Source organism: Gigantopelta aegis, chromosome 8, assembly GCF_016097555.1.
Source record: "Gigantopelta aegis isolate Gae_Host chromosome 8, Gae_host_genome, whole genome shotgun sequence".
NCBI classification, from domain to species: Eukaryota; Metazoa; Mollusca; class Gastropoda; order Neomphalida; family Peltospiridae; genus Gigantopelta; species Gigantopelta aegis.
The window spans coordinates 7,291,682-7,308,099 of NC_054706.1; the positions used below are offsets into that span (position 1 = coordinate 7,291,682).

Sequence of the window (16,418 nt, forward strand, 5' to 3'; positions counted from 1 at the left end):
CTACACTCTCTTCTCTCTCACCAACAATTAACAACGAACCCAGTGTCAGATAGCTGAGGTGTGTGCCCAGGACAGCGTGCTTGAACCTTAATTGGATATAAGCACGAAAATAAGTTGAAATGAATGAATAAAAAGATTAAGTAGTGACAGATTTTCAATGTCGGGAGTTTGGCTACGTGGTGGTTCAACCCTGCTGGTTAGGCTAGTGTTATGTATAGATTCCTGGTTAGACATTTGTCACACATTCAAGGGAAGCACAGACAGATTTTCAATGTTGGTTGTTTGGCTACATGGTGGTTCAACCCTGCTGGTTAGGCTAGTGTTATGTATAGATTCCTGGTTCAACATTTGTCACATTCAAGGGAAGCACAGACAGATTTTCAACGTTTGGAGTTTGTCTAAATAATGGTTTAACCCCTGGTTAGGCTCTAGTATAGATTCCTAGTTAGACAAATGCCAAATATTAAGAGATTGTCTCGAGTTTGGCATCATTGATGAGCTTGACAAATCTTAAAGTTGCATATTGGATACATTTTCTTGTCTGGAGTGACGAGGACTGTATATTCCGTGTTATTGATTGTCCTAATGGTTTAAATGGCTTTAACTTCAGTTATTTCATTATGTAATGAAGAATGTATAAGGGTGTGTAGATTCGTGAAAAAATAATACATAAGCCCCCTTTGGGCGAGTTAATTACTTTTCATTACTATTTTATGATTCGGTCAGAAAATTCTCAGTTGTGATACATGTGCTAAATGTGTTATTTTTGATTGTTTCCGACAATCTTCCCTGTGTTCCGCAAGCAAACATTACTATCACTAGTGTCAGGTTTATAAGGCTTAAATTACATGTTTATTTATTTGATAATGCAGATGTTTGGCCCCATGGACTGAAGCGTTTTACTTGTTTACAAGAATAAGTTCTGCTAATAGTGGGTCCAAATCCCAGATCTGAACACATTAGAAGTTCAAATTGCATTGTTTCACAGGTATGACAATAGTGTGATGTCACAAGTATACATTTTGTGTGCGTGTGTGTGTATGTGTGTTCGTGTGTATAAATATACAGACACACATTCACTGAAACCTATCTAAACCTGAACAAATTGGAATGCTGTAAAAATTGGCTATGTTTCATGGTCTTGAATTTTCAAATGTCTAAACCCCAAATCCTGTCTAAATCAGATTTAAAAAAAATATGTCTACAGCATGATCTGGCTTGGACATGTTTTACTGTGCGTGTTCATATATATTTATAGACATGTTTGTACATGTTCACTTGGACATGTTTTACTGTGCGTGTTCATATATATTTATAGACATGTTTGTACATGTTCACTTGCTGATATGTAAAAGTCCAATCTGAACTACGGGTACCATACTACACACATTGGGATGATCAGAAGCACTGAACATCGAGATACTGATGTTCCAGACAGAACAGGTTTAATATGTATAATTGGTGCTCTAGTGGTGTCGTTAAACAAAACAATACTTGTTTTATTATATATTAATTTTGGTCGTTACTCAGAAACATGCACTCAGGACAGGTTTTTTAAAAACATTGAATTAAAACATCAAACCAATGTACTGAATGCTTAAACTACAAGTTAAAAGTTTGTTCTGTTTAACGACATCACTAGAGCACCTTGATTTATTAATCATTGGCTATTGATTGTCAAACATTTGGTAATTTTGACATACACCATATTTCCTCCAATAAAGAAATGTTTTATTTAACGACTCGCTCAACACATTTTATTTACGGTTATATGGCGTCAGACATATGGTTAAGGACCACACAGATTTTGAGAGGAAACCCGCTGTCGCCACTACATGGGCTACTCTTTCCAATCTTATTTGCACTTCCCACAGGAAGGATAGCACAAACTATGGCCTTTGTTGAACCAGTTATGGATCACTGGTTAGTGCAAGTGGTTTACACCCAACGCATTGAGCCTTGCGGAGTACTCTCAGGGTTTGGAGTCGGTATCTGGATTACAAATCCCATGCCTTGACTGGGATTCGAACCCATTACCTAACATCCTGTAGACCGATGGCCTAACCACGACCAGTTTCCTCTAATAAGTGCCAGGCCTCAAATAAGCGCCCAGGCTGTAACACTTTGCAACAAAATAAATGTCTGACCTCTAATAAACGCTGTGTAAGACAGCTGAAAACTGATTACTCCCTGGCATAACATTATCAAAAATGACGGGTCCTGTTTTATCACTTCCTGTCTTAAAATATAAAGGCTGTACCATCACACAGACCATGGCCTTTGATATACCAGTTGTGGTGCACTGGTGGGAATGAGAACTCAAATTACAAACACGTGGATCACTAAAACCAGTTTTAATAAAAAATATTACATTTAACAGTGCAACCCAACCGACAACCACCTGTACACTAACACATGCAGGTTTACGGTTGTGATATACCTATTCTGTACATTCACAAAACTTGTTTTTCTTATCAGATATACAAAATACAGCCAGCACTTTTCAAATATTTTTAAGCAATAAATAGAACTAATATGGGTCATTGTTAAACAAAAAAAAAAAAAAACTCTCGTTTAATGTTGAAGAAATATTCATAAAACCTACACCCATAAATATATTCGGACTTTCTAAAATATGTATCTTTATATATGAATAGATAAGACATGAAAAGAAAGACACAAATGGATCTACCCTGCGCCATAGATGAGTCAGAAATTAAGTATTTTTAGGTTACAATTATTTTGTCTTTAACCAAATTATGCATGTGATTTTGATCACAAACCACCAAAAACTAATTTAAATTGATTTTACTTAAATAACAATGTTGAGCTGACTTGGAAGTCTGGAATTTATGTGGAGAAAATGATTTTCGACAAACTTTTGTTCATTCTTCTTCGGCAAGTGATCTCGTGTTCTGAAGATGATAAATCTATAATTCAGTGTTTTTTGCAGAAGAGAAAATGAAATTATTGCCAATAACTCTCTAAAAGTAGGGACGTGTGTAAAGTTTGTGGAATGAAAACTGCATGGATGTTGTACTTCATTCACACATGTATAGACAATAGACGACCTGTTTCTGATCGAAGTTAGGACATGCACACACAGACACATTAACAACATTAAAGTGCTTGCAGAGTACTTTTGATTTCTAATCAGAATTTATTTGTTGAATACTTTATCTTCGTCACACTTGATGTGTTCTGCTTCCATATAAGATATATTTGTAAAACCAACATTGTATAATCGTGGGATTTCAACCTACTGCACCAACAGGCAAGGCATTTTTGAGAAGTAGTGAAAAGTCTTATGTTATTGCCAGTGAATGACTATAAAATGAGAAAATAATGTTTGTAAAAATAAGTTTTTGGTGTACACTTGGAAGTGGGGAAGAAGTAGCAGGAAAAGACCACTTTGTAGACTTGTGAAAGTTTTAGTCTCGAACGACATTTGTAATACACTTAATTTTTATCATGATTATAAATTTGATATAGTAAATTGAAATGGTAAAGTTGGAAAAATATAGAAGTATGTTTTTTTTTAATATATATATATATATCACACTTGTGCTCCTAAAAAAATCTAATATGTATATATAATTATAAAAGTCCCCATGACAAATATAAATATAATTACAATAGTCCCACCAGGCAAGAAAACATGATTTTAATATTCCCATAATGCAAACACATAATTACAAAAGTCCCACCAGATAAGAAAACATAATTACATTAGTCCCACTAGGGTAACAAAACAATTATTTAGTCCCACCAGGTAAGAAAACATAATTACATTAGTCCCACTAGGGTAACAAAACAATTATTTAGTCCCACCAGGTAAGAAAACATAATTACATTAGTCCCACTATGGTAACAAAACAATTATTTAGTCCCACCAGGAAAAAACCCATAATTACATTAGTCCCACTAGGGTAACAAAACAATTATTTAGTCCCACCAGGTAAAAACACATAATTACATTAGTCCCACTAGGGTAACAAAACAATTATTTAGTCCCACCAGGTAAAAACACATGATTGCATTAGTCTCACCAGGTAAGAGCACATAATTACAATTATACTAAAGTTAATAACACTATACAAGCACGACAGTCGTCAGCAGGTTTCATTTCTTGTGTTATGTTAACCTGGCACACTCAAATTACAGCACAATACACACCTTGTTTCCACTCATTCTTAAGGGACAAAACACGAAAGGAAAAAGGTCCACAATGGAGGCACATATCAAGAAGAAAACTGTTGTGTCACAGAAGTTCCATCATGACAGATGTGTGTGTGTGTGCAGGAGGCAATAATTATTATATTTTATGTCTGGTGGTTACATCTCCCCACCCCCATTTCATATACTTGCTTTAAATAAAATTTATTTTGTAGGTTGTAGCTATATGAAAATGATTACCTCACCCACCCCTCCCCATCTAATGTGATCAATTCTGAAACAGTCCTGGGCAATTCTCACAACTTTTAGAATTGTGAGATTTTCACTAACTCCAATATTTGTAACATTATATATGAAAACTAGAGAATTTAACATTGCATATAAAACCAGATTTCATTCAACCAGAAAAATACACATGTTGAATCATCTTCGGAAACCGAATTAGATATTTTTCTCTTTTTCTCTCTCTCTTTTTACTGAAGGCAAAGTTACCATTTTAAAACCGACAGATTTCTATATACAAAAGTGAAATATCATTTTAAATAATTTACCACTGAGATGACTGAAATATGTACAGAATATCGGGTGCTTGAGACAAGAAGGATGTATAAATATGCAGTACAAAAATCACAATGTTTATCTTCTTCACCGACAAAAAAAAGTGAAGCATCAGCATTTGCAGCACTGCAACACCACACATGTTAAAAGTACAACTGGCGCAGTACAACAATTACATTGATAATGTCATAAAGTGACTATGAAAAGTCCACTGTGCTATCTGGTGAAGACTGGGGTTAATCACTGAACAAACTGGTGGTGGCTGGTCTCGGGTTTCTCTCCGCTTTGACTGGGGCTGCGGTGTTCACTTCTTGCTCCGCGAGCGGATGTCCATGGTCGTTTGCAGGATCTGACCCAGCTCCATCAGGTGCATCTGTTTGTTTCCTGTGGCAGCAGCAGCGGACGAATGGCGGCCGGCATACCTGAAAACAAAGTCCCAAATTTTTAGAATTTTTTTTAAATCGCTAGGTAATGTAAAAGATTTTTGCATATTAAAGATTTTATGAGAAGTTATTTCCACTCCTTGTATCCAAAAAATTAATAAATGCATGACTCGCCCAAACTCTCCATCTTTGTGGACTTTATTGAGAATGGTGTGCACCCCAAACGCCTCTCATATCAAAGAGCTGTTTATGACTCGCTCAATCTCCATGTCTTTGTTGAGAATAGTATGTATCTCCAAACCACCTCCCGTGTCAAAGAGCTGTTTATGACTCACTCAGTCTCTACATCTCTGTGGACTGTGTTGAGAATAGTATTTACCCCCAAACCCCCTCCTCTGTCAAAGAGCTGTTTATGACTCATGCCATCTCTCCATCTCTGTGGACTTTTGAGAATAGTGTGTACTTCCAAACCCCCTCCTGTGTCAAAGGGCTGTTTATGACTCGCTCCATCTCTCCATCTCTGTGGACTATGTTGAGAATAGTATTTACCCCCAAAACCCCCTCCTGTGTCAAAGAGCTGTTTATCACTCACTCGATCTCAATGTCTTTGTTGAGTTTGCCGAGGATGGTTTTCACGCGGGCCTGCACGTACATCCAGGCGCCCATGTTCTTGTGTTCCTCCTGCGCCCACATCAGTGATGCCTTCGGGTACTTCTCAATCTCGGCCTTCACCAAATCAAACGGGAACGGCGTGATCTGTAACAAAAAGACAGTGTTTACTTTCAAGAGTACCGGTGACCTACATGATACGCCTTATTTGTATCACAGTGACCTAGTAATTGTATGTGACATACAACCAGCCCAAGTTGTTCTTACAAGTGAGATCTGATGGTCCTGTATGCATCTGTATGCAAGATACATGTAGGTTCCAGACAAGGATTTACTGTTATGTGCAGTAGACCATGAAAAGTAGGTCACAGTGACCTAGTAATTTTACAACAAAAACAGTGTTTTACTTAATCGTCAAATGTCCAACTTTACAACAAAAACAGTGTTTTACTTACTCGTCAAATGTCTGATATTACAACAAAAACAGTGTTTTACTTACTCATCAAGTGTCTGATTTTACAACAAAAACAGTGTTTTACTTACTCGTCAAGTGTCTGATATTACAACAAAAACAGTGTTTTACTTACTCGTCAAATGTCTGATTTTACAACAAAAACAGTGTTTTACTTACTCGTCAAGTGTTCTGTTTAAATCTTACAACAAAAAGCCAGTTTTCCTTTGTTATTAAGCAAGATGACAAAAACTGTAATCTCTAGATGGAATTGGTGTTAACTGAAAATAGAAGCTGAATTCACAACATTACTTCTTGAATTACAACTTTACCTTTGTAAATCAAAACTTTACCTGTTGAATTCACATTATCTGTTGAATTCACATTATCTGATGAATGCCTGTTCGATAGACAATGTTTTCTGCTCAATTCATGTTTTCCGTTTAATTCACAGCATTACTTGTTCAATTCACAGTGCTGCCCGTTTAATTTGTCCAATGTTATCTGTTCAACTCACAAACATTACGTTTTCAATTTGCAATGTTACCTGTACAATTCACAATGTTGCCCGTTTAATTTATGCAATGTTACCTGTTCAATTCTTGAAATGGCAATCTTTTCCACGACACCCTTCTGTTCTCGCTCCTTCACTAGTTCGTAGTAGAGCTTTCCCGTGCACAGGATCAGCTTTCTCACGCCATCCGCATTCTCCGATGCTGCACCAGACTCCGCTATCAGACGCTTGAACATCGTTCCTTCGTTCATTTCATCAAAACTCGACCGTGCTTCAGGCAGACGCAGCAAGCTCTTGGGAGTCATCACGACGAGCTGCATTGTCAGTATAGATGTAACTGACATGATACATACAGAATACTACGCGAATTTGTGTTAAATATAATTTTGACGAAATGAGTGAACTGCCCATGTTATAATCTGACCGAATGAAGTTCACGAGTTTTGCAAAACGAGTGTGGTATTTTGTTTATTACCCACCATCAAATAATGTAAAAACTACTTCCAACATTAATCAACGAGACACACATGCACACAGCTAAGACCAGGGAAGATGACTTCACTTCTTGAAATGAAGTCATTTAGAAATACACACCACCAGGCGCATACCAAATGTGTACAACATACCCAGATGTTCACCAGGTGGGTAACAAAGATGGATATCCAGCATATAAGACTGAGTGATATCGGCACATGTTAAAAGGAAGGTCAACTCAAATATGAGCCTAATGTGTTGGAAAGATGCATACCCAGACCACCAACACATACTGGCACTTTAAGAAATGAAAAACGCGTAATTTGAGTTAATAAAAAGAAAAATGTGATTATTCCTGCTAACTGGGGGCAGCCATTTTCTTTTGTGTCCGGTATTCTTGCTTGGGGGCGAAGCGATGTCAGCTCTGACCAATTGCAGTATGCAGTGTAAACAAAGGCAGTCATTTACGACGAGGCGCTTTGCTTTTATCAACCTGACTTGTAAAACAACATAAATGACTTGATAATATAATAGACTATTTAACTAAATATATTTCAATTTGCATTAATAGAACGAAATGGGGTTATAGTATTTTTCTCTCTTAAAAAATCCAAAGAAAAAATGCATATTATTAGGCCTATTGGAAGGGTATGTTGGAGTAAAAACGACCACTCACGATACCCAAGTGATAATTTTCTTTTCTTTGGAACTACGTAATTTGTCAGTTTTGTGATTTTAGATGGGAAAGTCTACTTAATTGAGGGTTTTACAGAATTATTTACAGTCATAAAGCATGACAGCTGATAATGTCCATTATCATTTTAGGGGTGGCCGCTCGGCTATCCCACACTACCCTGTGATCTGAATAAAACATGCACATATTTGTTTTGTGTCTAGACTGGTGACCATCCAAAATATACACCTGCCAATCAGGAACCACAGGTATAGGCCAGAGAAAGAAAAGACCGGTTAACTAAGAAAACACTCCAAATATCATTTCAGTACGTGGGTTAATGTATGGACAAAACATAATGCAGTTACTTCGACACTTTGACAATGATGGTTTATTTTGTATTGAAAAATAATATATACTTATTGCTGGCTTACTGGGATGGATATTATTACAGAACATTATGATGCATCCGCAAAAAGTTTTTTTTTCTTTTTTTTCTTCAGTTCTGAGACTAATTCCTGATGTGACACGTTAAGTATTACATAACCACCAGCTCACCAGAGGGCGTGTTCACTGGGATGATATAAAATGGCTGCGCCCATTATATATAATGGCCGTCACATTTAACTGTTTTACTAATTAACTATACGATTATACTTGTTGATTATGTGCATTATATATTGTTGAATATGCATTCCAGGCCAAATGCCTTAACTGTCCCTCCCTTTAACTAATACCAATGTAGGGGTGGGGTGGATGTAGCTCAGTGGTAGAACATATGCCTTAACTGTCCCTCCCTTTAACTAATACCAACGTAGGGGTGGGGTGGATTGTAGCTCAGTGGTAGAACACATGCCTTAACTGTCCCTCCCTTTAACTAATACCAACGTAGGGGTGGGGTGGATGTAGCTCAGTGGTAGAACACATGCTTGAGGTGCAATAGGTCGCAGGAATGACCTCCCTCAGTGGATCAGGCCATGATATACGATATGTACTGTCCTGTCTATGGTGATGTACATCCAAGGTGTCTAAACATCATTTGTTATACATCAAATACTCATAATTTAAAATGTGCCGAGGAGTCAGTAAGTAAATATTCCTTTACCAGAATATAAAACTTGATAGATATAAATACTACATAATAATATTAACATATGACATGTTAAATCAATGGTATCAATGTATAAAACTGACCGATACCAGAAAATAAACCTTGATGGATACCAAAATACTACTTAATAACATCAACGTATGACATTAAACTAACGGGTATCAATGTATTAAACTGACAGATACCAGAATATAAAACTTGATGGATACCAAAATAGTATTATATGCTTGTATTATCTAGACACATTACCACGCTGGACGTCAATTAGATTTGGGTATACATATTATATGCTTGTATTATCTAGACACATTACCACGCTGGACGTCAATTAGATTTGGGTATACATATTATATGCTTGTATTATCTAGACACATTACCACGCTGGACGTCAATTAGATTTGGGTATACATACATTATCTAGACACATTACCGGCTGGATAATTAGATTTGGGTATACATATTATATGCTTGTATTATCTAGACACATTACCACGCTGGACGTCAATTAGATTTGGGTATACATATTATATGCTTGTATTATCTAGACACATTACCGCGCTGGACGTCAATTAGATTTGGGTATACATATTATATGCTTGTATTATCTAGACACATTACCGCGCTGGACGTCAATTAGATTTGGGTATACATATTATATGCTTGTATTATCTAGACACATTACCACGCTGGACGTCAATTAGATTTGGGTATACATATTATATGCTTGTATTATCTAGACTAGACTACACATTACCGCGCTGGACGTCAATTAGATTTGGGTATACATATTATATGCTTGTATTATCTAGACACATTACCGCGCTGGACGTGCTTTGGGTATACATATTATATGCTTGTATTATCTAGACACATTACCGCGCTGGACGTCAATTAGATTTGGGTATACATATTATATGCTTGTATTATCTAGACACATTACAATTAGATTTGGGTATACATATTATATGCTTGTATTATCTAGACACATTACCGCGCTGGACGTCAATTAGATTTGGGTATACATATTATATGCTTGTATTATCTAGACACATTACCGCGCTGGACGTCAATTAGATTTGGGTATACATATTATACATGCTTGTATTATCTAGACACATTACCGCGCTGGACGTCAATTAGATTTGGGTATACATATTATATGCTTGTATTATCTAGACACATTACCGCGCTGGACGTCAATTAGATTTGGGTATACATATTATATGCTTGTATATCTAGACACATTACCGCGATTTGGGTATACATATTATATGGACGTTACCGCGCTGGAATTAGATTTGGGTATACATATTATATGCTTGTATTATCTAGACACATTACCGCGCTGGACGTCAATTAGATTTGGGTATACATATTATATGCTTGTATTATCTAGACACATTACCGCGCTGGACGTCAATTAGATTTGGGTATACATATTATATGCTTGTATTATCTAGACACATTACCGCGCTGGACGTCAATTAGATTTGGGTATACATATTATATGCTTGTATTATCTAGACACATTACCGCGCTGGACGTCAATTAGATTTGGGTATACATATTATATGCTTGTATTATCTAGACACATTACCGCGCTGGACGTGAATTAGATTTGGGTATACATATTATATGCTTGTATTATCTAGACACATTACCGCGCTGGACGTATACAATTAGATTTGGGTATACATTAGATTATATGCTTGTGTTATCTAGACACATTACCGCGCTGGACGTGAATTAGATTTGGGTATACATATTATATGCTTGTATTATCTAGACACATTACCGCGCTGGACGTGAATTAGATTTGGGTATACATATTATATGCTTGTATTATCTAGACACATTACCGCGCTGGACGTCAATTAGATTTGGGTATACATATTATATGCTTGTATTATCTAGACACATTACCGCGCTGGACGTCAATTAGATTTGGGTATACATATTATATGCTTGTATTATCTAGACACATTACCGCGCTGGACGTCAATTAGATTTGGGTATACATATTATATGCTTGTATTATCTAGACACATTACCGCGCTGGACGTCAATTAGATTTGGGTATACATATTATATGCTTGTATTATCTAGACACATTACCGCGCTGGACGTCAATTAGATTTGGGTATACATATTATATGCTTGTATTATCTAGACACATTACCGCGCTGGACGTCAATTAGATTTGGGTATACATATTATATGCTTGTATTATCTAGACACATTACCGCGCTGGACGTCAATTAGATTTGGGTATACATATTATATGCTTGTATTATCTAGACACATTACCGCGCTGGACGTCAATTAGATTTGGGTATACATATTATATGCTTGTATTATCTAGACACATTACCGCGCTGGACGTCAATTAGATTTGGGTATACATATTATATGCTTGTATTATCTAGACACATTACCGCGCTGGACGTCAATTAGATTTGGGTATACATATTATATGCTTGTATTATCTAGACACATTACCGCGCTGGACGTCAATTAGATTTGGGTATACATATTATATGCTTGTATTATCTAGACACATTACCGCGCTGGACGTCAATTAGATTTGGGTATACATATTATATGCTTGTATTATCTAGACACATTACCGCGCTGGACGTCAATTAGATTTGGGTATACATATTATATGCTTGTATTATCTAGACACATTACCGCGCTGGACGTCAATTAGATTTGGGTATACATATTATATGCTTGTATTATCTAGACACATTACCGCGCTGGACGTCAATTAGATTTGGGTATACATATTATATGCTTGTATTATCTAGACACATTACCGCGCTGGACGTCAATTAGATTTGGGTATACATATTATATGCTTGTATTATCTAGACACATTACCGCGCTGGACGTCAATTAGATTTGGGTATACATATTATATGCTTGTATTATCTAGACACATTACCGCGCTGGACGTCAATTAGATTTGGGTATACATATTATATGCTTGTATTATCTAGACACATTACCGCTTGATTTGGGTATACATATCTATCTAGACACATTACCGCGCTGGACGTCAATTAGATTTGGGTATACATATTATATGCTTGTATTATCTAGACACATTACCGCGCTGGACGTCAATTGGGTATACATATTATATGCTTGTATTATCTAGACACATTACCGCGCTGGACGTCAATTAGATTTGGGTATACATATTATATGCTTGTATTATCTAGACACATTACCGCGCTGGACGTCAATTAGATTTGGGTATACATATTATATGCTTGTATTATCTAGACACATTACCGCGCTGGACGTCAATTAGATTTGGGTATACATATTATATGCTTTACCGTACGTCAATTAGATTTGGGTATACATATTATATGCTTGTAGACACATTACCGCGCTGGACGTGGATTTGGGTATACATATTATATGCTTGTATTATCTAGACACATTACCGCGCTGGACGTCAATTAGATTTGGGTATACATTGTATTTATCTAGACACATTACCGCACTGGACGTCAATTAGATTTGGGTATACATATTATATGCTTGTATTATCTAGACACATTACCGCGCTGGACGTGAATTAGATTTGGGTATACATATTATATGCTTGTATTATCTAGACACATTACCGCGGACGTGGACTGGACGTCAATTAGATTTGGGTATACATATTATATGTTTGTATTATTGGATTATCTGGACACATTACCGCGCTGGACGTCAATTAGATTTGGGTATACATATTATATGCTTGTATTATCTAGACACATTACCGCGCTGGACGTCAATTAGATTTGGGTATACATATTATATGCTTGTATTATCTAGACACATTACCGCGCTGGACGTCAATTAGATTTGGGTATACATATTATATGCTTGTATTATCTAGACACATTACCGCGCTGGACGTCAATTAGATTTGGGTATACATATTATATGCTTGTATTATCTAGACACATTACCGCGCTGGACGTCAATTAGATTTGGGTATACATATTATATGCTTGTATTATCTAGACACATTACCGCGCTGGACGTCAATTAGATTTGGGTATACATATTATATGCTTGTATTATCTAGACACATTACCGCGCTGGACGTCAATTAGATTTGGGTATATCTATATGATCACACATTACCGCGCTGGACGTCAATTAGATTTGATTTGGGTATACATTATTACGTAATTAGATTTGGGTATACATATTATATGCTTGTATTATCTAGACACATTACCGCGCTGGACGTCAATTAGATTTGGGTATACATATTATATGCTTGTATTATCTAGACACATTACCGCGCTGGACGTCAATTAGATTTGGGTATACATATTATATGCTTGTATTATCTAGACACATTACCGCCGCTGGACGTCAATTAGATTTGGGTATACATATTATATGCTTGTATTATCTAGACACATTACCGCGCTGGACGTCAATTAGATTTGGGTATACATATTATATGCTTGTATTATCTAGACACATTACCGCGCTGGACGTCAATTAGATTTGGGTATACATATTATATGCTTGTATTATCTAGACACATTACCGCGCTGGACGTCAATTAGATTTGGGTATACATATTATATGCTTGTATTATCTAGACACATTACCGCGCTGGACGTCAATTAGATTTGGGTATACATATTATATGCTTGTATTATCTAGACACATTACCGCGCTGGACGTCAATTAGATTTGGGTATACATATTATATGCTTGTATTATCTAGACACATTACCGCGCTGGACGTCAATTAGATTTGGGTATACATATTATATGCTTGTATTATCTAGACACATTACCGCGCTGGACGTCAATTAGATTTGGGTATACATATTATATGCTTGTATTATCTAGACACATTACCGCGCTGGACGTGAATTAGATTTGGGTATACATATTATATGCTTGTATTATCTAGACACATTACCGCGCTGGACGTCAATTAGATTTGGGTATACATATTATATGCTTGTATTATCTAGACACATTACCGCGCTGGACGTCAATTAGATTTGGGTATACATATTATATGCTTGTATTATCTAGACACATTACCGCGCTGGACGTCAATTAGATTTGGGTATACATATTATATGCTTGTATTATCTAGACACATTACCGCGCTGGACGTCAATTAGATTTGGGTATACATATTATATGCTTGTATTATCTGGACACATTACCGCGCTGGACGTCAATTAGATTTGGGTATACATATATGCTTGTATTATCTAGACACATTACCGCGCTGGACGTGAATTAGATTTGGGTATACATATTATATGCTTGTGTTATCTAGACACATTACCGCGCTGGACGTCAATTAGATTTGGGTATACATATTATATGCTTGTATTATCTAGACACATTACCGCACTGGACGTCAATTAGATTTGGGTATACATATTATATGCTTGTATTATCTAGACACATTACCGCGCTGGACGTGGACGTATTATATGCTTGTAATCTAGACACATTAGATTTAGGGTATACATATTATATGCTTGTATTATCTAGACACATTACCGCGCTGGACGTCAATTAGATTTGGGTATACATATTATATGCTTGTATTATCTAGACACATTACCGCGCTGGACGTCAATTAGATTTGGGTATACATATTATATGCTTGTATTATCTAGACACATTACCGCGCTGGACGTGAATTAGATTTGGGTATACATATTATACTGGGTTTATCTATTATATGACACACATTACCGCGCTGGACGTCAATTAGATTTGGGTATACATATTATATGCTTGTATTATCTAGACACATTACCGCGCTGGACGTCAATTAGATTTGGGTATACATATTATATGCTTGTATTATCTAGACACATTACCACGCTGGACGTGAATTAGATTTGGGTATACATATTATATGCTTGTATTATCTAGACACATTACCGCGCTGGACGTCAATTAGATTTGGGTATACATATTATATGCTTGTATTATCTAGACACATTACCGCGCTGGACGTCAATTAGATTTGGGTATACATATTATATGCTTGTATTATCTAGACACATTACCGCGCTGGACGTCAATTAGATTTGGGTATACATATTATATGCTTGTATTATCTAGACACATTACCGCGCTGGACGTCAATTAGATTTGGGTATACATATTATATGCTTGTATTATCTAGACACATTACCGTGCTGGACATCAATTAGATTTGGGTATACATATTATATGCTTGTATTATCTAGACACATTACCGCGCCGGACGTCAATTAGATTTGGGTATACATATTATATGCTTGTATTATCTAGACACATTACCGCGCTGGACGTCAATTAGATTTGGGTATACATATTATATGCTTGTGTTATCTAGACACATTACCACGCTGATTTGGGTATACATATTATATGCTTGTACGTTACCGCGCTGGAATTAGATTTGGGTATACATATTATATGCTTGTATTATCTAGACACATTACCACGCTGGACGTCAATTAGATTTGGGTATACATATTATATGCTTGTATTATCTAGACACATTACCGCGCTGGACGTCAATTAGATTTGGGTATACATATTATATGCTTGTATTATCTAGACACATTACCACGCTGGACGTCAATTAGATTTGGGTATACATATTATATGCTTGTATTATCTAGACACATTACCACGCTGGACGTCAATTAGATTTGGGTATACGTTGTAATTAGATTACCGCGCTGGGTATACATATTATATGCTTGTATTATCTAGACACATTACCGCGCTGGACGTCAATTAGATTTGGGTATACATATTATATGCTTGTATTATCTAGACACATTACCGCGCTGGACGTCAATTAGATTTGGGTATACATATTATATGCTTGTATTATCTAGACACATGCTGGACGTGAATTAGATTTGGGTATACATATTATATGCTTGTATTATCTAGACACATTACCACGCTGGACGTGAATTAGATTTGGGTATACATATTATATGCTTGTATTATCTAGACACATTACCGCGCTGGACGTCAATTAGATTTGGGTATACATATTATATGCTTGTATTATCTAGACACATTACCGCGCTGGACGTCAATTAGATTTGGGTATACATATTATATGCTTGTATTATCTAGACACATTACCGCGCTGGACGTCAATTAGATTTGGGTATACATATTATATGATTTACCGCGCTGGACGTCAATTAGATTTGGGTATACATATTATATGCTTGTATTATCTAGACACATTACCGCGCTGGACGTCAATTAGATTTGGGTATACATATTATATGCTTGTATTATCTAGACACATTACCGCTGGACTGGACGTTATCTAGACAATTAGATTTTAGATTTGGGTATACATATTATATGCTTGTATTATCTAGACACATTATATGCTTGTATTATCTAGACACATTACCGCGCTGGACGTCAATTAGATTTGG

At 36.3% G+C, this 16,418-nt stretch overlaps 1 protein-coding gene across 5 annotated transcripts in view; it reads right to left on the minus strand.

Annotated features, from left to right (window-relative positions):
- Positions 1-2,339: 2,339 nt before the first annotated feature.
- LOC121378647 (2-oxoglutarate dehydrogenase, mitochondrial-like) overlaps positions 2,340-16,418 on the minus strand; it is an 84,273-nt gene continuing 70,194 nt past the window's right edge. For all 5 annotated transcript variants that reach the window (XM_041506916.1, XM_041506917.1, XM_041506918.1 and 2 more), the window contains 3 exons: positions 6,769-7,005; positions 5,710-5,873; positions 2,340-5,156 (listed from right to left, as the gene is read on the minus strand). In XM_041506916.1, the coding sequence (XP_041362850.1) occupies positions 5,039-5,156; positions 5,710-5,873; positions 6,769-7,005 (519 nt within the window). In that variant the 3' untranslated portion in view covers positions 2,340-5,038. The remainder of the gene's footprint in view (positions 5,157-5,709; positions 5,874-6,768; positions 7,006-16,418) is intronic.